Source organism: Misgurnus anguillicaudatus, chromosome 3 (genome assembly GCF_027580225.2).
Source record: "Misgurnus anguillicaudatus chromosome 3, ASM2758022v2, whole genome shotgun sequence".
Taxonomy (NCBI): Eukaryota; Metazoa; Chordata; class Actinopteri; order Cypriniformes; family Cobitidae; genus Misgurnus; species Misgurnus anguillicaudatus.
In genome coordinates, this window is record NC_073339.2 from 33282626 (window position 1) to 33305301 (window position 22676).

The 22676-nt window shown below is 35.9% G+C and overlaps 2 protein-coding genes across 4 annotated transcripts; both read right to left on the bottom strand.

Annotated features, from left to right (window-relative positions):
• Positions 1-615: 615 nt before the first annotated feature.
• phox2ba (paired like homeobox 2Ba) lies at positions 616-3258 on the bottom strand. Its single transcript, XM_055205544.2, has 3 exons — positions 2806-3258; positions 1915-2099; positions 616-1075 (listed from the first exon to the last, which is right to left on the bottom strand). The coding sequence occupies exons 1-3, from the start codon at positions 3230-3232 to the stop codon at positions 830-832; spliced, it is 858 nt and encodes a 285-aa protein (XP_055061519.2). The 5' UTR covers positions 3233-3258; the 3' UTR covers positions 616-829.
• A 2392-nt stretch (positions 3259-5650) lies between these two features.
• Positions 5651-22326, bottom strand: ptpn9b (protein tyrosine phosphatase non-receptor type 9b). 3 transcript variants are annotated; one of them, XM_055205545.2, is made up of 13 exons: positions 22175-22326; positions 20978-21121; positions 20788-20877; positions 17673-17797; positions 17459-17564; positions 16585-16695; positions 14366-15210; positions 14153-14249; positions 13992-14061; positions 13829-13907; positions 12093-12243; positions 9317-9524; positions 5651-9139 (listed from the first exon to the last, which is right to left on the bottom strand). In XM_055205545.2, exons 1-13 carry the CDS (start codon positions 22205-22207, stop codon positions 8916-8918), a joined length of 2283 nt encoding a protein of 760 aa, XP_055061520.2. In that variant the 5' UTR covers positions 22208-22326; the 3' UTR covers positions 5651-8915. The 3 variants fall into 3 exon arrangements, with proteins under 3 accessions (XP_055061520.2, XP_055061521.2, XP_073721010.1); XM_055205546.2 differs by having other exon boundaries at positions 22178-22292; XM_073864909.1 differs by lacking the exon at positions 22175-22326 and adding an exon at positions 21373-21402.
• Between the last annotated feature and the right edge of the window lie 350 nt (positions 22327-22676).

A 22676-nucleotide genomic window follows, 5' to 3' on the forward strand; every position in this document is an offset into this window, starting at 1 on the left:
CTTGAAGTCTTACCCCCCCCCTCTCTCTTTTTTTCCTTATAGTCTCTTATTGTTTTTCCTCTTTCTTTAAAATATTAACAAAAATACTAAATACTGTTAAATGTTTTTTTTAAATAAATGTCACAGTTTATACAAATGTTATATTTATATAATGTATACTCTTTATTGTTTATCAATAAAAAAAGATAAACCTTTTACCTTTTAGGATCTGAAAAGATATACTAGTATCCTATAGGAATTATTCTGTATGTATATCCATGATATTTGTATTGATACACACAGTACTGTTGCACTACAACTGTTGTGCTTAATAAAGACAAAACTTCTAGACTTAAATATATACATTGTAATTGTTGTGTGTTTTAATGTCACTTGTTAGATTGTATATGACAATTGTTACACCAGTGGGGCCCATTTTTTTGGTCTCGCCCGTAGGGGTCCATAATCCCATGGACCGGCCTGATATGATGCATGGAGTGGCAGATACTGGTTCCCTCGAAAAAGCCCATTCATTTTCCCCATAGAGGTTTGGATTATCACAAAATAATAATAATAATAAGGTGGGTGTTTAACAAACGTTTATGACACTTACACGTCTTCACAGATGAACACAACTTTTGTGAATTTTGAAGTTTAATTAAGCTTTTTATATTTCTAGTATTTACACTTTATAAACGAAACTAGGCATTGTCTTTATACAATATTTCAACACAATATTACAACAGAAGTCTTAACCCTCAAGAAAAAAAAACTGGAAACAGACATAGGCTACATCTGATAAATTGTATGTTCGCTCCATACTAATGTGAATTCAGTGAGCGCTTGACCGCTACGCTTCAACAAAAGAAACTCCTGACAGGGGGCGCTCTTTTGAACCCTGAACCTTTCTGACACTGTTGGCCTCCAGTGTTGGCTCTTCTTGGGTTAGGTTGGGTTGTGTGCTGTCCGGGTGAGGTAATATCATCGTTTTGGAGTTTTTATGAGAAGCTGGGCTGTGCACTCTGGATGGTGTCGCAATCCACGTGGATGCGCGCTCTTGTTTGCGAAATTTAGCGCGTCTGTTCTGGAACCACACCTGGCAGGAGGATGGAGAGACAGAGAAAAGGAAAGAAAGATGATTATGCTTCCTTTATTTAATCGAATACAGTACACAGATATTAAGCCTTATTTTGACGTGGAAAATGTTTCACATTTTATTTTTATTTCTTGATACAGCCATGTAATGTGGGTCACGAAAGCAAACATTTAAATGTTAGAAACATTTAAAATTTTGGTGTAGTTTACCCACAAATGAAAATTCTGTCATTATTTCTTATTCTCATGTTCATGTTCTGAACCTGTATGAATTTTTTTTTATTAACACAAAATAAGATATTATGATTAATAATGGTAGGCACAAAGCTGATTATAACCATTGACTTCTATAGTAGGAAAACAAAAATTATGATAAATGAACAAGAACAATTGACGGTATTAAATTCCATAGTATTTGTTTTTCCTACTATGGAAGTTAATGGTTACAATCAGCTGTGTGCTTACCATCATTTATCAAAATATCTTATTTTGTATTTATCAGAAAAAAAGAAATTCATACAGGTTTAGAACAACATGAGGATGTGAAAAAGATTAAATATTTTTTTTGGAAGGGTGAACTATATCTTTAACTTGCATTGGGCAAAACCAGACACCTGCATTGTGAAAAACAAGCCCATTGAGCTATTCATTATTATCCATTGGAGATTTTTTTAAATGTGATATTTATTAGATTGTATCCCTTTTTTATACAATATTAAAAGTTTAATTTCTTAAAAAACACAAAGTAGCTTTTCATACGCTACAAAATGTCCTTAAACTTAAAGAAAGTCCATTCCAAATAATATAAATTTAAGAATGATAAAAATAACCGAAGGTCACCTGGACGCGCGCTTCAGTCAATTGAATGTCCTGCGCGAGCTCTTCTCGTGTGTAAATGTCTGGATATTGGGTCTTTGCGAACACGCGCTCAAGCTCTTTCAGCTGAGAGCTGGTAAAGATGGTGCGCACGCGTCTCTGTTTGCGCTTCTCCTGGACGCCTCGTTCATACGCCAAAAGATTTTGAACTGAAAATTAAACGTTAATTACACACAAAATAAATGTATTGTTTAAACTGATCATTAGAATCAATGTAAAGATACACTTTTACATATAAAAAATCTTAAATGTGACCCTGGACCACAAAACCAGTCAAATGGGTCAATTTTTTTTAGATTTATACACCATCTGAAAGCTAAATAAATAGGATAACATTTGGCGAGATACAACTATTTGAAAATCTGGAATCTTAGGGTGCAAAAAATCTAAGTATTGGGAAAATCGTCTTTAAAGTTGTCCAAATGAAGTCCTTAGCATCCTTAGAAAAAAAGTTTTGATATATTTATGGTAGGAAATTTACTAAATATCTCCATGGAACATGACCTTTACATATAATTTTTGGCATAAAAGAAAAATCGATAATTTTGACACACACAATCGGCTTTTGTTACAAATAGGCCTACCTTGCAATAGGTTTGTGGTCCAGAGTCACAAATGGTTCTTTATGTGGATATGGCTAAAAACATTAACATTCACAGAACCTTCTTGTTTCACAAAAGGTTCACAGTAGTGGAAAAAATGGATGCATATGTGAGAACTTAATGGTTCTTTCAAGAACTATTGGGTTCCTTGGGGAACCAATGTTTAGATGGTTTAAAGGGAAGCTTAGTCAAATGCAAATAATAAAATCCGTAATTTAATATACAAATTAACATTGTTAAAATGTAAACCAACCTGTTATATAGTGGGATGGCGGATGAGAGCAGGATCCGGGCGCAATGAAATGACAGCTGGTTGTGGCACCTAAATTGCACCTGTTGTACTGAAAACTTACGGGCTGACCGCAGGAACTGAACTCCGTGGAGCGGGTAGAGGTTCGGCCACTGTCTATCCCCGTCTCATAAGCAGAAGTAGTTAGGTAAGTGTAGTCCATAGCAGTAATAAATAGCAAGTTGTTCGCAGAATTGATGTCTCTCACTGGCGCACTCCCCTGAATTGCTGTAATGTGTCTGAGGGCTCCGTGGTTTTTATTAGGCCTTATGTTCGGTTCAGACATGATTAAGTCGGTCAGTGACACGTGGGTCTTATTGTTATAGTTTTGACACATCTCACCATATCCACCCACCTGCATCATATCAGCCAGTAGCCTAATGAATATCATGCTCCTCTATTGGTGTATAGCCTACTGTTAGGCCTATTAGAGTTACTAAACTTATCATTTTCATTTTTTTAACTGCAAAGTACCCTCTGCTGATTGTTCGGCTGTAGGAATATATTTTTTAAGCACATTTCTGATTTTGTATTTAATTTACGTTATTTGACCTCACGTGACATCTGACACGAGTTGGGTTAAACAGTTATTGTGTTGTGTATGTGGAAAGTAAGTGGAAAAGAGAGACAGGAGATGATAGAGTGGCTTTTGATGCAAATATCCACAAGTCTTTATGCTGAATAAAGTGGCATCACGTCGAGCCGCCCAAAGGACTCGTGAGCGTGCAGCCCATCCATCATAAGGTTATGAGCGCGATACACAAGAGCACCAGCCGAACAATACTCAACTATTACGATCAGTCACAACATCGGCTGGTACCGGCGATTTGAAAAGGGACATCTGCGCAGACGCAAATTTGCCAGGGGCGCATTTGAGGTTTACAATAGTGTTCACATGATATTACATAATAAATCACATACTCTTATTTTGTTTCAGATCATGAACCATAAAGGAACCAAATGTGATGTTGTCATAGAGAAAGCGGGGGATTCATAAATCAGTCTAATTTTTAATAAATGCTTAATTAACTTCATAAATCACCTTTCGCTTTAGCAAAACATTTTGTAAAATATTGTCTCGTATTCAATAACGCAGTGGACGATAATGTATCGTTTTCAGCTCGCTAGGAAATTGACGATTATGAACAATACGATTTGATGAAGTAAAACGTGGAGGCTACAAATTATATATAGTCACTTACTGTACATGGTGTTTCTTTTTATACGGTAAACTTTTTATAATGGCAACTGCATTTATTATTTTTACATTTATAACCGTATATGATAAAAAAATAATGATTGTAACACTACAATAAGTTTCAATTAGTAAGCAATGAAATTACATAAGGTTAACACCGAACAATACAGCATTTATTAATCTTAGTTCATTTTAATTTCGGCATTACTAATACATTTTTAAAACTTTAATATTAACATTAGTTAATATAAATAGACTGCATTGGCATGAGCAAACATTAAGAAAGATTAATAAATTATAATGTATAATGCTTATTGTTACTTCATGTTAGCTAATGCATTTACTAATGTTAACAACACAACCTTGTTACGTGTTACCAAAATAACGAATTAATCTCGACAGATGGATGTTTTTTCACATTTTGAGTGTTTTACAAACTTAATAAATAATTAAAACACATAACAATAAACAACACTATACTGAAAAACATTAACCTAGATTAATAAATGCTAAAAAAATAGTTTGCTGTTAGCTCACGATAGTTGCATTAAGACTTTTTAAATCTTTGCTGTCCCCAGAGTATGTGAAGTTTTAGCTCAAAATCCCATATAGATAATTTATTATGTTAAAATTGTCACTTTTTAGGTTTTTGGGTGTGTCCTTTAAAATGCAAATGAGCTGATCGCTGCACTAAATGTCAGTGCCATGGTTGGATAGTGCAGATTAAGGGACTGTATTATCCCCTTCTGACATCACAAGGGGAGCCAAATTTCAATTACCTATTTTTTCACATGCTTACAGAGAATGGTTTACCAAAACTAAGTTACTAGGTTGTTCTTTTCAGATTTTCTAGGTTGATAAAAGCACTGGTGACCGAATTATAGCACGGAAAAAGTCAGATTTTCATGATATGTCCCCTTTAACTATGTTAACCTGTAGTGTTACCATATATCAATATCAATACTAGAACAACAAACCGTTTTGTTTTGAAATGTATTGATAAGCTCACAACGATATCTCAGTTGAGTAAAAATGTCTCAGGGAATCACAAAACACTAAAATAATGCAAACAAATAAATGTTAGCTAAAACATCTCAATGCACATACAATAAGGTTGTATTCATTAACAGTTGGTTAATGCATTAGCTACATGAACCAACAATGAACAATACTTCTACAGCATTTAATTATCTTAGTCACGTTTATTTCTGCATATAGCGTACAAATAGCCCTACATTTATAAAAATAATTATTGCATAATGAACTAACATATTATACAACTTTATTGAAATTAACTAACGTTAACAAGAATTAATACATGTTGAAAAACTATATTGCTCATTGTTTGTTCATGTTAGTCAATGCATTTAGGGGCTACTAATGTTAACTAACACAACCTTATTGTAAAGTGTTACCATTAAAAATAGAAACATAACTATTTAAAGTATAATACAATGCGATACAGCAGGCAATGACGTCCTATTAGTGATTATACATATATACAACTTGTGTTAAACAACACATTTTGACAGTTAACTATAATTCACTTTTCACAAGAAACTACTACATTAAAATCACCACGACTTCATATTAAATTTTAATTTTTTCACATACTGTAAATGTTAAGGTTTTATTGCTGTGCATTTACATCACTCCCATGGTTTCTAACTAGCACGAGGGGGAAATGAAGATTTTATTGAGCAAAAAGCTACTTAGAAAAAAATACTCCAATTTGTACAAAACTCTGAAGAAACATTTTTTCTTAAAACACACAGATATCATATACATCAACGCATTCAACACACAAAGACATGCTCGGTTTCATTCATAATATTCATGTTTACTACTACGACACTACTGCAGATGTCAGGTAAAAAAGCCATTACTCAATCACAAGAACTTTGGGCACCAAAATAAAAAAAATAAAACAAGTAAAACACATTGCATTCCCGACTGCCTTTAATAAATCATAGCGAAAGAGTTTGTCTTCCACTTAGTCTCATTCAAGCAGAAATGAGCTCCAAAAACAGTCAAGTATGTTTTGAGCCCCATCCTGCATTTGATAAAGTCAGTCAACAAGTAAACATTAGGTGAGTGGACACTTTCACACATTCACGACCATTTGTCAACATACAAGCATTGATATTAAATGAGAAAGCATTCCAAAGTCTCCCAAGACTTGAGTTGATTTAATCTTATCATAACATTCGAGTTAATATACATTTTTTGGTTTTGTGTACATCCCCATTCTGTTGATTGGCAAATATATGTAAAAACGGTTATTGGCAACCATACGTTTGGCTGCGATTAATCTCTACCATTTAACAGTCCACAGAGTATTCAAAAGGGTCTGCTACAAGCATCTGGAAAAATAACAGACTTTATCTCCCAAAACACAACATTGAGTAACATAAATCCACAATAAACAAATATGTGAGAAAAAAAAACGGATCAGTCATTTGTGTTTTGTTGTTTGATTTCCTTAGCTTATCAGTTTAAAATAGTTTGTCTGTTCGTTTTTGTCGTACCAACATTCAAATTACAATACTGCTGAAGTTTTACAAAGACATAAATAAAAACTGAATATAATACAGGATGCTGTATAAAAGTCAAAATAAACTTTGTATACTTTTTTTTGTCTTTTGTCTTTTTTGGAAACGATATTTACCAGAGGCAGATGCAGAGGTTTTGAGACCAGGAAAACACCAAGTATACCCTGAGATAAAAAAACAAATTCCCTATATGTACGCTAGACCAGTTGTTCTGCCCCTTGCCTGAAACTACACATTAAGCTACAGTAAGCTTGAAGGCACAAAACTGAGGCTTTTTAGACCCCAAGAGTCCACACACTGCACCGATGAAGACCCCAAGTCACAATAAAGCCACAATATGTAAGATTTTTGTAACAAACCACTTGCAAAGTTCAAATGACGTGTAAATTCCTATTTTAAATAATGGCTCTTCCCTTGGAATTGTCACACTTTTAGTGACTTAATATCCGCGTTATCCTCAGTTCTCGGTTGTAGAAACTATGCAATTACAATTCATTACCTCATCCATGAACATGATGAGCAAATTTCATATGTCTCTGAATGGCGAAAACAATCTCCCATCATTAAAAGTCATTTAAGGATTAGTCAATTTTCTTAAAAAAATCCATACAATTTACTCACCACCCTGTCATCCAAAAAGTTGACGTCCCTCTTTGTTCAGTCAAGAAGAAATTGCTCCTTAAGGAATACATTCCAGGATTTTTCTCATTTTAATGGACTTTAATGGACCCCAACACTTTTAACAGTTTTTTCAAAGGAGTTTCAAAGGACATTAATTAGTATCATACAACAAACAACAACGCCGGAACGGTCCTCTTTCTTCACACTTGTAAACAGTGGGGCGTAGTTTCGCATACATCATCCGTGACCTCTTGACGTGATGACGTATTGCGTGAGGTCGAAGTTGTGGTTTGAAAGTGCATTTTTTTATTTTTCTTGTCAAAAATTACAATCGTCCCGCTAGATAAGACCCCTACGCCTCGTTTGTCCTTTGAAACTCTGTTGAAAAAAACCGTTATGTGTTGGGGTCCATTAAAATCAGACAAATCCTGCAATGTTTTTCTCAAAAAACATACTTTCTTCTCGACTAAACAAAGAAAGACATCAACACCCTGGATGACATGGTGGTGTGCAAACTGTCTGGATTTTTTTTTTTAAGAAAATTAACTAATCCTTTAAGCTTCGCCTTTGTTATTGTAAAATAATGACCTCTAGTGGTGAAAATCTTACATATTGTGGCTTTAACAAATAAAAAAAAACTATTACTTCGGTCGGGATACTTCAACTTAGGGCAGGCCTGTAGTGGAAAATATTACAAACAAAAATAGGAAACCAGCTGAGTCAAAGTTCATACTTTAGAGGGAGCAAGGCAGTGACTGAAGGTTACTGGGCAGCATTCACAGAAAATCTCAAATTGTTAACAGTTACAGCAGACTCCAAACCAAATTGATACAGACCTTCAGTTCACATCACTCTTTAGTAGAGCACTGGGTTTTTGTTTGCTCAAATTCCTTGTGAACGGAAGCCCTGCATTAAGGCCAGTTGAAGATCGTGGAAAGAGAGGAGATCCAAATAAAAACGGCAGGACCAGAACAGTCACCAAGATATACTATATATATATAGCATAGTTTTTTCACCTCTTCTCATATTGTTCTAGCCCAACATACACTTATACATATATTCTTTATAATATATATATATATTTTTTATATATAGATACACATACATTTGAAAAAAGTTGAGTATTTATATTAAAACAAGGCTATTCAAAGGCTGTTATGAACAACATATAAATGTATGTTACATAATATACACGGGTTTAAGTCACGACGATCTTACGGATACATCCAAGCATTCGACACCATACCTTTGGCTTGAAGGTTAGTTTACCGATGAAGAACGCAAATAATGAAAAACAACTGTTGGAACCTGTTCAAAAACACACATTATGCTTCTCAAATTGACGTAAAACTTGAAATCGTTTTCCTGTCACATTACACCCATGATGAGTTAATACTTTGAGCAGGTAACAAAAAAAAGATCAGGTAATACGATTAACTGGATTTTTCAAGTTTGTCATTCCACATGTGCAAGTCAGTCTTTATAAAAACAAACAAAAAATGCTACAACTCGTACACCAAGCCACTGTCTGTAATCTCTGGCTTGAAAAGTGGCAGGAAAAATAACCCGCTTCTTTATCTCCTCACCAGAAAAGAATGATAGAGGAGGCGCTGGAGTCTACCTGTCGTCAGGAGAGAGGAAAAAAGACATCTTTTCCTTCTGTGTTTCTCACTCCCTCTTGCCCGAGTTCTGTTATTCCCGATTCACTCGCTGTCAGTTTCCAGCTCTGTGTCGGACCACTCCACGGGCTGCAGTAGGCCGCTCTGTTGGGCGTACTCGATCACTGCTTTGTAGCAGAAGTAGTACTGGTCCCACGTCTGGATGCTGAAAGCACGCTGCGTCCGCATCCTACGCACCGTCTGCTTAACGTCCACTGTCCCAATGTCCTCCAGACGGGAAAGACAAATGTCTAAAGTACAGAACGTTCCTGAGGGTGGACAAAAAGAGGTAGGACATGGTGTAATGTCAAACAGTCAAAGCCATAAATTATGCTTTTCTTTAGACTACAGACAATACTGAAAAGACTTCATTTCCAAGTTTACAAAATAATCATATGGATAAGAGATGGTTAGACAAAAGACATAATATGAAGAGATAAGCTCACCTGTTCTACCAATGCCTGCACTGCAGTGTACCACAACTGGAGGGCCTCCTGGTGGTCCCGTCCAATCAGGATACAGTGTTTGTAACGCAGTCTCCTGTCTCTGCTTCACGTGTGCTCGGAAATCCAACATGGCTGATGCTGACTTTGGAACGCCAAAATCTGGCCAGCTCACATAGAGATAATGAGATAGTTCTCGACATTCTCCTGTCTGGATAGACAAGTTTGCCTCGTGAGCCTTGTTTCAAATTACTATGCAATTGACATAACGGTAAAATTTCAGTGAAATAAAGATTCAGATTGTTATTTTTTAGAAATGGTTTAATTTCCAATATCTTTTAGCTAAATGGCATCAATCTCAGACAGGTTTACACCAGTGGTTCTAAACCTTTTTGGGCCAGCGCCCCTCAATCCATTATCAAGGTCCATTACACATGGTTGCAAAAAGTTTTTAAAGTATAATTTAATCTTGCCTTGATTTTTGGAGCAAACTCGCAAACGCTCCCCCCAAAAACATCTAAATGACCCCTTTCAAAAATCTTGCTTCCAGCACCCCCTGACGCCCCCGTTGAGAAACGCTGGCTTACACAGTGATCTTAATTAGAGAATACAGGATCGTTCAGTGCATAAAACTACAATTCGACCACACCTAACCCGAAGCTCACAAATAGAAACATATGCTGCTGGTTCAAAAAAAAAATTTCATTCATTAATGTATAACAATTGATGAATGAATGGGGTCCTGGATTTTTTGTGAATAGCCACCAAGTTTCAACAAGACTGTGACATCAGTGAGAGATGGCAGAGTAATGATTTGAACTGGAATAATAAGGAGCATGATGTTAGGTCCCAGGGGGATGTCACAAGGGCCAAAATGGGGCCAAAAAGGCAAAATATGTGGCGTTCCTAACAGATTGTTTTCCACTGTAGGATAAAAAAAGAAGAGCATCGTCTGCAACACGCAGGACAATGCACCGCTTCAAGAAACCACACTGACACCCTGGTTGCTATGAGCATTAAATGGGAAAAATTATGGTGTTGCCATTATCATCCTTAGACTTAAGAACCTATGAGGCATCTCATAAGATCTATTACTCAAAACAGCAATTCTGGGATGCAATACTGGCAATACTCTAATAAAATGAAGTCAGAAACTATACATAGACATATTAGTTCAATGGATTTGAGAATTGTTAAAGTCAAGTCAAAGAAAGGTTTCAAATGAAGAGTTTGGTTTCAAAACGCGATAAACACCATTTTTGAAAAAAAAAAATGAGTTACTGCCAGAATCAGTATTATATCAGGTCAGTATTTAAAAGTAAATTCTTAATTTTACGCAAAATCCAATATTTGCCGTGTTATTCTGTCATTTTTTCTCCTTTTTCCCAAAACGCAATAAACGCCACTCCCCCTTTTCTACAGAATGCAATAAATAAATCTGCTCCACAAATTACAGCGCAACATTCCACGCATTATAAACAAACAATGGCAGCCTGTCGAGTACACGGAATCCTAGTTTTCCTCATCTACTTTGTACTTCGTGAGCAACAAACAAACAAAAATAATACTTTAATAGCATTGATAAACCTGTGGTTTTCTGTGACTGGAAAGAAACGTAAGCCATTAACATCTAATAACGCGAGAGGCATTCGGGAGACAGGTGCTTGTTCTCCCGACAGCATCAAGTTTCTGTCATGCTAACACATTGACCCCAGGGGACCTTATGAAAAACTTTCCATAATTTTACTCAGTCAAAAAAAATCGAGCAGGACCAAAACATTTTACAGCTGATCGCTGTGAAAAATGTTAAGCGACGACGTCAAGTATAACCGCAGCAATGGCAACTAAATGAATATAAAATGGCAAAGATGAATGCACATTTATACATTGATTGAATAGATTTATAGCATTTTGTGGAAAAAAATGATTTGTTTTTAGAATAAATCTTTGAAAATCAAGTTATGGATTTGAATTTTTTATGTTTTTATAACCTAAAGATGCTATGTGAAAGTGGTAACAGAAAATAGTGTTTTTCATCCTGTCACTTTCTTGATATAGAAAACACGTTTTTACCAAAATTTGTTAAAATGGATTTATTGCGTTTTGGAACCAAACTCTTCAAATATGAATCCGAAACTTGAAACATACATATATAGATAAAAAAACACATACATACATTCATGAAAAATATCAACTTAATTATATGAACAAAGCAGACAGGTTCAATCTAAAGCTATGCAAGAACATGGCCTTCGCTTCACATTTATAAACTACAGGTTAAAAGCATTTATTTTAACACTCTCTCCCAATTATACAGGGAACAGATCTTTTCAAGCATCAGATGATGAGACATCTGATGAAAAAAAGACAATATTGTAGAAGAATCTGGCAAAAATCCGCAATTTTAATCTTACTGGCTGGCTCTATGCAATTTCTGAGAATTGGATAGGGGGGGCATTTGTCATTTCTACAAGGTTACAATAAGTGCTTCTGAATGAGATTTATTTTTAACTTTGAAAATGAATTCCAAACTTTTCCACAAGCATAAATGCACATTCAGCTTAAAGCTGGAGCAACAATGCTCTGTTTGTTCCATGGGAAATCAAAAGCCATGATCTTCAGTGTATGCAGTGTACACGATATCCAGTGACCATAACATTTCGCAGAAACCTATCGCATCTGGATCTTAATCTGACTGATCTCCATGGCAAGAAAATACAGGAAAAAACAAACAAACAGGCAAGATGATAAGAATAAAAACAGACATCGAGAGACTGACCTGAGTGTTGAAGAGCTCCAGGTGTGACAGCTTAAAATCTTGAAACATCTCAATATGGACATTTCTCACCAAAAAGTACCCATAATCTTCAGTGCGGCCAACTTCTAAAGGCCAGTATTGTCCACATTTTACTCGGCCTCGTTCTACAACTCTTGAGATAAACAGTCAGAAGTCAATATACTTCATAATTCAGTCCTTCTTCAACGGACATAACAGTATGAATACAACGATGAAAACCATCTGTAGATTAATTTTCTCAGTCTCTTTACAACGCCTTTTGAAAAAACTTCAACTAAGGCTGTCACAATGATTAAATAATGGTCTCATCACGATTGTTTGACTTCATCGCGATGATTTCAGATCACCGCAATGAGTGCACATCTCTCTAAAGAACACAAGGGGGAGCTGTAGTGCATGTATAAACAAGAATCCCAAATTTGAAGAAGTGAGGGAAGCTAGTCTTAAGAATAGTTTATTTTGATTGCATTTTTATTTTCAGACACTTCGTTGTGTTTATTTTTTATTGAAGAAATGAAAAATATCTATGAAAGATATATTCATTAAATAATTACTTAAATATGTGTTATGTGTATTAATATTTACTGCCAGGTAAACCTTGCAAAATATTTAAAAATCACAACAATGTGTGAAAACAAAAAAATATGAGAATTACATGTCAAAGCAATAAAACAGACAATTAATTGCCATAATCGTCAAAGCCCTAAAACAGGTAATGAATCGCTATAATCGGCATAATTTATGAGACAATTAACCAACCAGCCAAATTTCATAATCGTGACAGCCCTATCTTCAACAGCATTTTGCAGTAGTTAAAACCAAATTTAAAGAAACAAAAATCAATACTATACTCAGAAGAGGAACTCTTATCCATTAAGTTAAATTAAGCAAATATTTAAACAAATATTTTCACTAAAATTCAGTCAATTAAGTGTTTTTAGCCAGAGTCCTGTATTATTCTATACAAATTCTGTGAGAAATACAATTAAAGGGGTCATGACATTAGGAATCAATTTTGCCTTAATCTATTGACACATAACCTGTCTTGGTTTTATTAATAAATCCTGCAACATTCATCATTTAAAACGCCCTCCTTATCCATAACAAAAGAATTTATGTTATCGTTTTCCAGGGGAAAAAACGAATGAATAATGTCTGAATTAGTGACGTACATATAGATATATTAATTTTCATATGACCTGCCTGCTCCAGGTCTGCCGCCTTCCCTTTCTCTGCCCCAGAGAAAGACACAGCACATCATCGTATCATTGGCTCCGCCCACTGGCGTTCAGTGACTGAACTTCAGTCAGAGCAGCAACTCAAAGGAATCTGAAGGAGTAGTTGTTTACAATCACACTAAGATTGTAAAAATAGTAAGATTGCGATGTCAGACAAATATTGTGTTGTTGCTGACTGTGGAAAAACAAGCATCTTTGCAGGGCTTCTTAAGGATCCCAAAATCAGAGAGAAATTGATTGTTTATTTTTTATATTAGGGCAGACCTATGTGCCTACGGTTTTAAACTAAACTAGAATCCAGCTAACTGCAAGGATGAAAAACAGGGTGGAAAAAGGTCACAAATTACATAAATGTGTATGTTTTTCGCCAAGTAATATTATAAGTACACCTTAGAGAACAAAATTAAATAACAAGAAAACAAACATGTCATGACCCCTTTAAAACAACAAAGCAACAGTATGTTACAGCAAGAAACCAACCTTGTAGTCATAACAATGATTAAAACCATTTGCTCCCACACCATTCGCCAAAAGTCCCCAAATGTTTTTGGCAAAGGCCCTGAAACCAAAACCATCAACTTTACAAACATGCATTTTGCACTTCAACAAAAAAAAAACATTAACATTCTAAATGAAGTCTCACCCTGAGTAGCGATGTAAGCATTAGTTCTCTTGTAACCATCCATGAAACTTGCATTGATGTAGTCAGAGGTCTAAAAGCGAACAACCAATACAATTCATTTGTAGATAAAACATGTCTAGATCATAATAGTGGGCATAGGGTGAAAGTGGCATTACACTGACCTCATCGTCCTCATCATCAAGCGGACAGAGTCGAACCCGTGACTGGTCTAGGCAAAGAACATCACTGTATCGATTCTTTATCTGGTTGGAGGGTTTCCTGTCAAAAAAATATTGATTATGTAAATATGCAAAACCGTTTCACACTTAAAATGTATTTCTCAGCTTAAAACCCTCCCACTTTTCTCTCCTTCCCTCAAATTTTCTTTGTCTTACTTGGAGTAGTCAAATGTCCCAGCAGGAGGCTCTTTGCGAATCTCCTCATATTCCTGGTAAATGCCTTTCTTCTTTTTGCGTTTTACATGCTGCACTAGATCCTGCAAGCTCATTCCTCCTGGCTCAGCGATGTGCACTGACAATGCTGCCGTTTCTGTTGTTCCCGGCAACCAGCTCATATCTGGCACAGGGCTGTGATGGAGGGGCGGCGGCCTTGATTTCAGTGGGAGAGGTGGAACACCATCAGCATCCACTTCATCTTCTAGAAACTCAACATCCTGTTGGCTGTCCTCAGCACCATTGCCATCCTGTCTACTAATGTTCAGGGATGTCACCACTCCTTCTGTAATTGTAGCTGCTCCTACTATAGCACCAGCTGTGTGTTTTTGATGCAGGGGCGTATCTGGGGGCGTTTCTGACTGTGGAGGTGGCTGGCGACCACGCCCATTGACAACATTGGCATTTGACCCCGTGACACCCCCTGAACCTGGCAGTATAGAGCCGTTCCAATGTTCATGCCCCACTGTCCTGTGATTCTGCATGTTGGCATTGCCATCGTCCAAAACGGGGCAGTTGGAGTTCAGTCCATCCCCCAGGAGGGTGGCGCCTGTGTGGGCTGAAGTGTTGGCAGTTAGGTGCTCAGTGTTTTGGCCGTGTTCCATGGAGTAAGAGCGAAGCAAGCTGCCCAAGCAATCGGCAGTGACATAGGAAGAGTTATTGGTGCTGGAGTTGACGCAGGACTGGATCCAGGCAATGTGGCTATACTGTGATGAGCCACCCAAATGTTCTGGAAGGGAGCTGACAGGGATGTGATTGACCAGTTCGTGTGCTTTTACAGTGCACACCTGCAGGTTGCCATGAAAACAAAATATATCAATGCACTCAATTCATTTTGCATTAGGTCAGCATGTATTTTTAAATGAAAAAAGCTGCTATGCTCAAAATACTACATCCTTAAATATACAAAATGTGTCATCATGATGAGCATCTGCCAATGCTTAAACTTCCTAATAGTGCATGCAAAAAGGAAAGTGTGGTCATCAAAAAGGAGTATTTATGATATGTAGGAGCGGTTTCCCGGACAGGGATTACACTAAAATATATTTAAGAGATGTCCAAACTAAAAACAACTTGCACTGACATATCTTAAAATACATCACTGCCCTTTGTTTTGCCTCAAATTGAACACAAGTAATGTTCATGGTTCCCGCACCTTAGTTAACCTCAAATTCAAGGACCTTTCAAGGACTTTCCAGGTCCAACACCCTCAAATTGATGTGGGGACACATTTTAAGTGATAGCAAGGTTACATTGTGTTACCTTTTAAGATACATTGTTACAGTTCCCTTTCGAGGACTCGCGCTGCGTCACTGCGGTGACACTTTGGGGACGCCTCCAGGGGTAAGTGCGTCTGAACGTGTACATCAAATTCAACCAATGGTGAGGCTTAACGACAAAGACAGGGTGACGCGGGAGCCAGGAAGTATAGCTATCTGAAATACTGCGAAAGACGGCATTACAGGGACACAGGAAGTATGGCAAGAGAGACGCAGTGTCTCGTTCCCTTCTCAAGGAACAACAGTTACATACGTAACGCAAGATGTTTTCATTTGTCAAACACAACTATGCAACAAAGCATTTTGGTATGAATCAACATTTGCATACATAAGATATAAGCATTTAAAACGAACAGTTTATGATATTATCCTACACTACACAGGGAATAATATGGATTTTTCTCAGAAAACTTCTTGCATAAAAAAGATTCAAGCACTTTCAATGACCTGTATCTATGCATGTATATTTTCAAAAACTTCCCAGGGCCTTGAATTTTCCCCCCCAGATTCACAAACTTTCAAGGATTTCAAGGACCCGTGGGAACCCTGAATGTTTTAGTAAGGCATATTTGTTAAAACTTGTTATATTTCCTAATTAAACTAAGGCCTAGTCCTGGTTTAAGATAATCTCTGTCCAGGAAACCACCCCATTGTATTTTGGCATGCAGGTATGTACGATATTAAAGTAACGCAACACCAATTTGATAGTATCCAGAGAAGTCTTCTCTTGCGGAAGTTCGATACTAGGTATATGCCAATCAATGCATGCAACACTAGATGAAACCAATTACACTTATTTTCTTAGACTAATGCATCACAAGACTTTAATGCATAGCTTTATATATGGTTATTTGTATGAGTGAAGCTGATCTATAGACACACCCTCTCTCTCAGTTTTTCCCTCACAAACAGACGCAGTACCGCAAAAGGTGCTCTGAACCACAGCGGAGACGACACAATGAAGACACATTTCAAACGAGCAGGGAAAGCCCCCTAAAAGGACAAACAAAGACAAAGTCACATGATATGCACAAGAGCATGAGAGTAATTCCATTCAGAGACAAAATGATTAAGCAAAGGGTCTTAAAAATCAAGATCATTTTTGAAATAGCGGGTTTCGATTTCTCTATGTCAGCATAACGATTTTAATTGTATGTAATGTACATCACTATTTATGTATTTGGTCTGAATAGGGATGCATAACGATTAAATCGGGATTAATCTATAGCAGAATAAATGTTTTTGTTTGTGAACTGTGTATAATAACTTTGTATAGATAAATGCACACACATGCATGTATATATTTAAGAAATGTTTATATACATTTGTATATTTGTGTATAATTTTTTCCCCTTAAAATTATACATTCATGTGTATATATACATAATTATTAAAACTTATATTCTGCTATAGATTAATCGTGATTAATCGTTATGCATCCATAGTTCTAAAACTCAACAATTCTGTTTATCAATCATAGGAACCACCATTTTATCAAAAAGGTAAATCATCAAGTTAAATGTGTTTCATACAAAAAGTTTTAAACTGAAAAAAAAAAAAAACAATTTCCTTGTGATGTCACAATCATATAAGCAATATCAATAATAATGTATTAGCAAATCAAAAGACAATAAATGATTGCATGACTAGTCTAATAATAAAGGAAATTTGCAAAACTTTGCACCTCATTGAGTTCTATTTATAACATGTCTTTGAAATTCGAATAAGCAGATGGTCTCGACAACATCGCACTCACCTTAAGCAGATTCAAAATCTTGACGCAAAGCTCATAGTCAAAGTTGGCATATGTGGAGTTTGTCATATCATAGATGAAAATAAGCCCATCTCTCTGTGTCTGAACACTAGGGGAGAGAGAGAGAGAAGTTTCAGATGAAGCAGAGCTGGTAACCTCATTAAATGATTCATTCGAGTTTTAGCTAATTTAATGATATGAATGCTGATCTATTTACCTCTCAATGGCCTTGTCCAGCTGATATATAATGGCCTGAAGAACAGCCTTATGGGTAGTGAGTTCTGGTCGATGGAGACGCGCTGTAAATAGCGCCAAAGCTGCACCTTTAGCATCACGACCCGGCTGAACCAAAAGAAGAATGAATAAATATTAATTATTAAACATTATACATTAAATTCACAGAAAGACTGAAAGCTAACACACAAAAAATGTAGTGCATCACTTCTAAGCAATTTAAAGAAAAAAGTCAACTAAATAAATGGATTTAAAAACAGTCCAATGTTCTTGAAAAGGTGCCTCATTTGTCACTGACATAATGCTCTCGTAAAAAATAAGATTTATCAAAAATATAACATAATCCGGCCAACAGAAAGATTTTTATTTACTCAGTTTCATATTCATTTGATTATTGATGTAAACGTTTAAGGGGCTGTTCAGCGTCACGTCTAAAAACGTGTGTTAAAGCCCTTCTTTGTTCTTTCCAAAGTGAATGAGAGGTTAAGGCGAGGATAACCGAATGCGTGATCGGATTTTAATTGCCCATCTGCACCTCATTTAATTGCCCATCATATAGTCACCATACAAATTTAAACACTTAAAAAAACACGACAGCATTATTATCACATGAAAAATCTGAGGTTAGAATTATAAAGGCTGTTTTTGCATTTTTCTTAAAAAACTAACATTTAAATAGAGATTTTACAAGTGTAGTGTTATAAGATATATTTTAATTAGAAACAAATGAATAAATAAATGCACCATAACAAAATATCAGTTGCAAAACACATGCTGATGGCTTTACAGAGGTCAAAACAACATAAATATTTCCTATATATTATATTAAAACAAATAAATAAATATCCTACAGCAAACTGAAACACTTGAAGGAGAAAATTCTGTGGAAATTAATTATGGTGACTGTTTTAAATCTAATGAAAATTGTTATACACAGCCAGTGTGAGAGACGCTCGGGCCAGCAAACAGCATTGTCACTTGCCCGATCAGGCCAGGGCTTCACCCTTTGTCACTAAAATATATTTTCTGGTCGGGAGCCTTTTTTGTTGGAACAATCAACTAACGTAAACAAAACGTCGAAGCTCATGGGAAAAGCCGACAGCACATAGCGTGCATGCATGGTGTCTAAAGGGTTGCCGATAACCCTTCATCTGGTACACTAAACTTAATGGCGAGACATATGAATGAAAACAAAGTGCATCGAGAGAAATATAACACAGCATAAGAATAACACTGTTTTATTCATATTGGTTCATTATCTTACTAAGAACAAGATTTCTTTGATACTGTATGAGTTCTGTGCACAGTTAATCCTGATATACCTGCAACTATCGATCCTGATAAGCGTATTGTGAAATTTCAGAATTAGATTTTACATTAAAAATTGCCAATTGTCTTAACAAATGATGAATAAAATGTATATGTATAAAATTATATATTATGTATACAATTTATATATTATTTTAAATATGTGACACTGAAATCTTGGTGGGTCCAGTAAAAATTCAAACCGCTGCCCCGACCAGGCCAGTATAAAAAATTATTTGTGTATACATAATCATTTCACACAGCGCACACACACATTATTAAAAAAAAAATCACATTTATTTTGTATACAATTAATCGCAATTAATCTTTGCCCAGCACTATTTATAATAGTTAAATGTATTCAGAAATTCACTTTGTTAGTTTAGTGCCAGGTCTTAATGTTCATTTATTTAAGATAAGGTTAAAAAAAGATTTATACTGTTAAAATAATTTATAAAAAATACAGAAAGCACTGTTTATTTTTTATATGTGAAATAATAAAAATACTGTACATTTACAGAAATATTGTTGCTTTTATGTTTAAAAAGCTCTGCGGCTCTCCGACAAGATGTCAGTTTTAGAAATGGCCCCAAGCCGGTTTGAGTGTGAGACCCCTGATCTAGACAAACAAACCAGCATTTGTGGCAGCTTTATTAAGAGCCAACAGCTCTATCACTGACAAAATGAAAATTGGCAAAAGCATTCCTATCAATTAATACAGCGAGACAATATTAATACCGAAAGAAATATTCTTCATAATTATTCAAAATTATCCATTTGGCAATTTGCATATAATGCAAAGAAATTAAAGCAACTGCGAAATGAACAATTTATCAACAGGCATTGCTCTTATCACTTTTTCCTTGCAAAATTTTCCCTATGCCTGAAATTAGCTTTTTATATTTGCAAAATTCTGCTTGAATAACAAATGTGTAATTCAGTTTTGGCTGAAGCCCGATGACAACTGTATTTAAAGGAACAGTATGTAAGAAATGTATATCAATTAATCATAAAATGACCCTGATATGTCACTAGACATTAATAAATCATTTTCATTTCAAATACTTATTTCACTGACAACAGTGGTCTGGCCAGGATATTGTCATTTAAAAAGTGGAGTTGCAGCCCTCAACTGATGTTTATGTTGTCATTTTGTGTATTGGCCACCAGTTGGGTGATTGCAGTACCAGTTTTAGCCACAAGTTTTGTTATTGCAATACCAGTTTTGGCCACAATCCTACATACCGTTCCTTTAAAATCCAGGCTAAAGTCTCAATCTAAAACCATCAAAGTTGGATTTCAGTCTGATTACGCTGATTTTAATTCTTAACATGGTCTTACTCAGTCAATATTAAAGATATCAAGGTTTTATTTTCATATAATGTTCTTTACATTATACAAGATGATTTTATGTGGAAAACAGCAAATCACAAAAAAATGGCTTTAGCAGGATTTTAATAGACATTTAAGGGAGATTTCCTACTTGACTCATGCATTTAGCTGAAAAAAATAAAATCTCATATGAACGCCAAGCTTGAACTTTAAAACTAGTTAAAAATATAAAATGGATCAACAGAAGTGTATAAGATGTAGTTTGCAACTACCTTAAATTCAATATTACCTACTAAACAAAAATATCTATAACCAATAAGATATATATAATGCAAGTATAATTATTTAAAACAAAGCATATATCAGTTTCACAAGGTTATCTGTCGCCAATAAGAAATAACCATTTGGTAACTGCATCAAAAGCAAATCACTGATGTTAGCACATATTATGTACTCACCAAAACTGTGAACTTCCCACTTAGTAACTCACACCTTAAAGGCTCCTCATTTGGGTTAATATTGTAGATGCCCTCCTTAATTCTGGTGTTCTGCAAACACAAAAATACTGGTGTTTGTAAACTGACACTACCTCAGTATACAGTAAACATTATTTTGCCTTCACACATTTTTTAGACTAAGTTACTGTACCTTGTAAGCCTGGAAGAGGTCTATGGCTCTGGAGACATCAAACTTTCGTGCCATAAGAAACTTAACCGCTGTCATCTGACTAACAAGATCTGCATTTTGAGACTGTTCCAGACACCTCAGCTCGGCCAGGAACTCCTCCACCGCCTGACACAAACACATAAAACATCTAGTTTAATGTTTTTCGATAGTGAAATAGCATGTTTCAAGTCCTTATGTATATAGTGAATGTTTTTATAATGCAATGCTATGTATGCTGCACTAAGGTGTGTTAATGGACCATAAAGTCCTAGATGGAACTAAGACCTAGTCTGTATAACAATCTACTTATCCATAAAACTCCTTAACACAAATAAGATAAACCTGATTTAAACCGGGTTTTCTAACATTTTCCCTACCCAAAGATCGCCCATATCACTTCTGACTTTAAGTTCACTGCATGTGCAGAGGGATGAGCTGACAGCTGTAAAGACAGACAGGTCATGTTGACAGACCTTATGCTACACTCGTTTTACTCCCTATGCCTTAACGAGTGAGAACAAATGGCACCTTCAACACAAGATGAGTTTTTACAAGGTGACTGAGACAGAAGTGAGATCTGTCTCACATTTTCCAACACTGAAGCACATCAGACACCCGGCTCAACATATGTTAGTTCACTATAGTCGCATGGAAATGCGTACATCCTTAAATATGCAAAGAGGGTGACCTGGACATGCTGTTGTAAGTGTGGCTATGTCGTTTAATTTAAGTAACAAGTCATTCTGTAATAAATCTATGCATAGCGGTCGAGCGCGAGTCACATTCACGCCGTACACCAACCTGAACCTTACGTTACATTCAGCCAGAGTGCTTCAGTTTAGTCTAACACAATTTAAGAATCACTTGAAATCATTATACCAATATTTTCTATAAAACCCACAGCTGTACATGTGAATAAACGTTTAATAAAACGTTAAATACGTCCACTGGTCTGTCCAGCGTCTCTCACGAGCTAACGCGGCTAGCATTTACCTCAGCTAACGTTACCTCAAAACAGCCATAGGGCCGCGATTCACTTTAACATCGTTTTTTTAATCAACAAGCCTATACGGTACTATCTGAAATATCGTCGTTATACATGATACAAACGTGGTGACCGCTCGGCACAAAACGCCACTAATCCAAGGAAATGTTTACTAAAATATTTAGGTATCTTACCACCTCCTCTTGAGTTGTCAGGGCTTCCGCCATCTTGAAGCCTGAGAAGCAACGTCTACGGGCGCGCCCTCTCTGGTGTGGGGAGCGCGCCGCTGATGCATGTCAAACGGCGTGCGTCGCGCACGAGCATCGGGATAGCGGGCTGTTTAGCCATGCACATGCGCAATTCCGTAGACAAACCATGCTTACTGCAGAAAGTTGTAAATCTGTACTCCGAGTCTGTCAGCTAGAAGCAATATGTTTCTATAATTAAACATTTCGAAATATAATAATAATTGGAATTGTTTGTATGTTATGCCAGCCGTTATGTTTATTAGCTATTTATGTAGTACTTTGGTTTACTAAACATATAAACGACAACTTAAAATGTATGCATCCTGATTACTAAACGTTTTAATACACTTAACTTAATTACAGAACAATTGTTTATAAAACTAGAATCAAACTATGATTCAATAGTCTTACGTACAGGATTGACATACATAACTGACCAGCACTGCAT

Excerpts from the sequence above, each read along its gene's own strand:
- phox2ba (XM_055205544.2), bottom strand. The coding sequence starts at position 3,232 with ATGATATTCATTAGGCTACTGGCTGATATGATGCAGGTGGGTGGATAT. Across the intron at positions 2,100-2,805 it reads GCCATCCCACTATATAACAG|TTCAAAATCTTTTGGCGTAT; the intron begins GTTGGTTTACAT and ends TTTAATTTTCAG. Across the intron at positions 1,076-1,914 it reads TGACTGAAGCGCGCGTCCAG|GTGTGGTTCCAGAACAGACG; the intron begins GTGACCTTCGGT and ends TCCTCCTGCCAG.
- ptpn9b (XM_055205545.2), bottom strand. The coding sequence starts at position 22,207 with ATGGCGGAAGCCCTGACAACTCAAGAGGAGGTG. Across the intron at positions 14,250-14,365 it reads GGGACATTTGACTACTCCAA|GAAACCCTCCAACCAGATAA; the intron begins GTAAGACAAAGA and ends TTTTTTTGACAG. Across the intron at positions 9,140-9,316 it reads TGCAGGCATTGGTAGAACAG|GAACGTTCTGTACTTTAGAC; the intron begins GTGAGCTTATCT and ends GTCCACCCTCAG.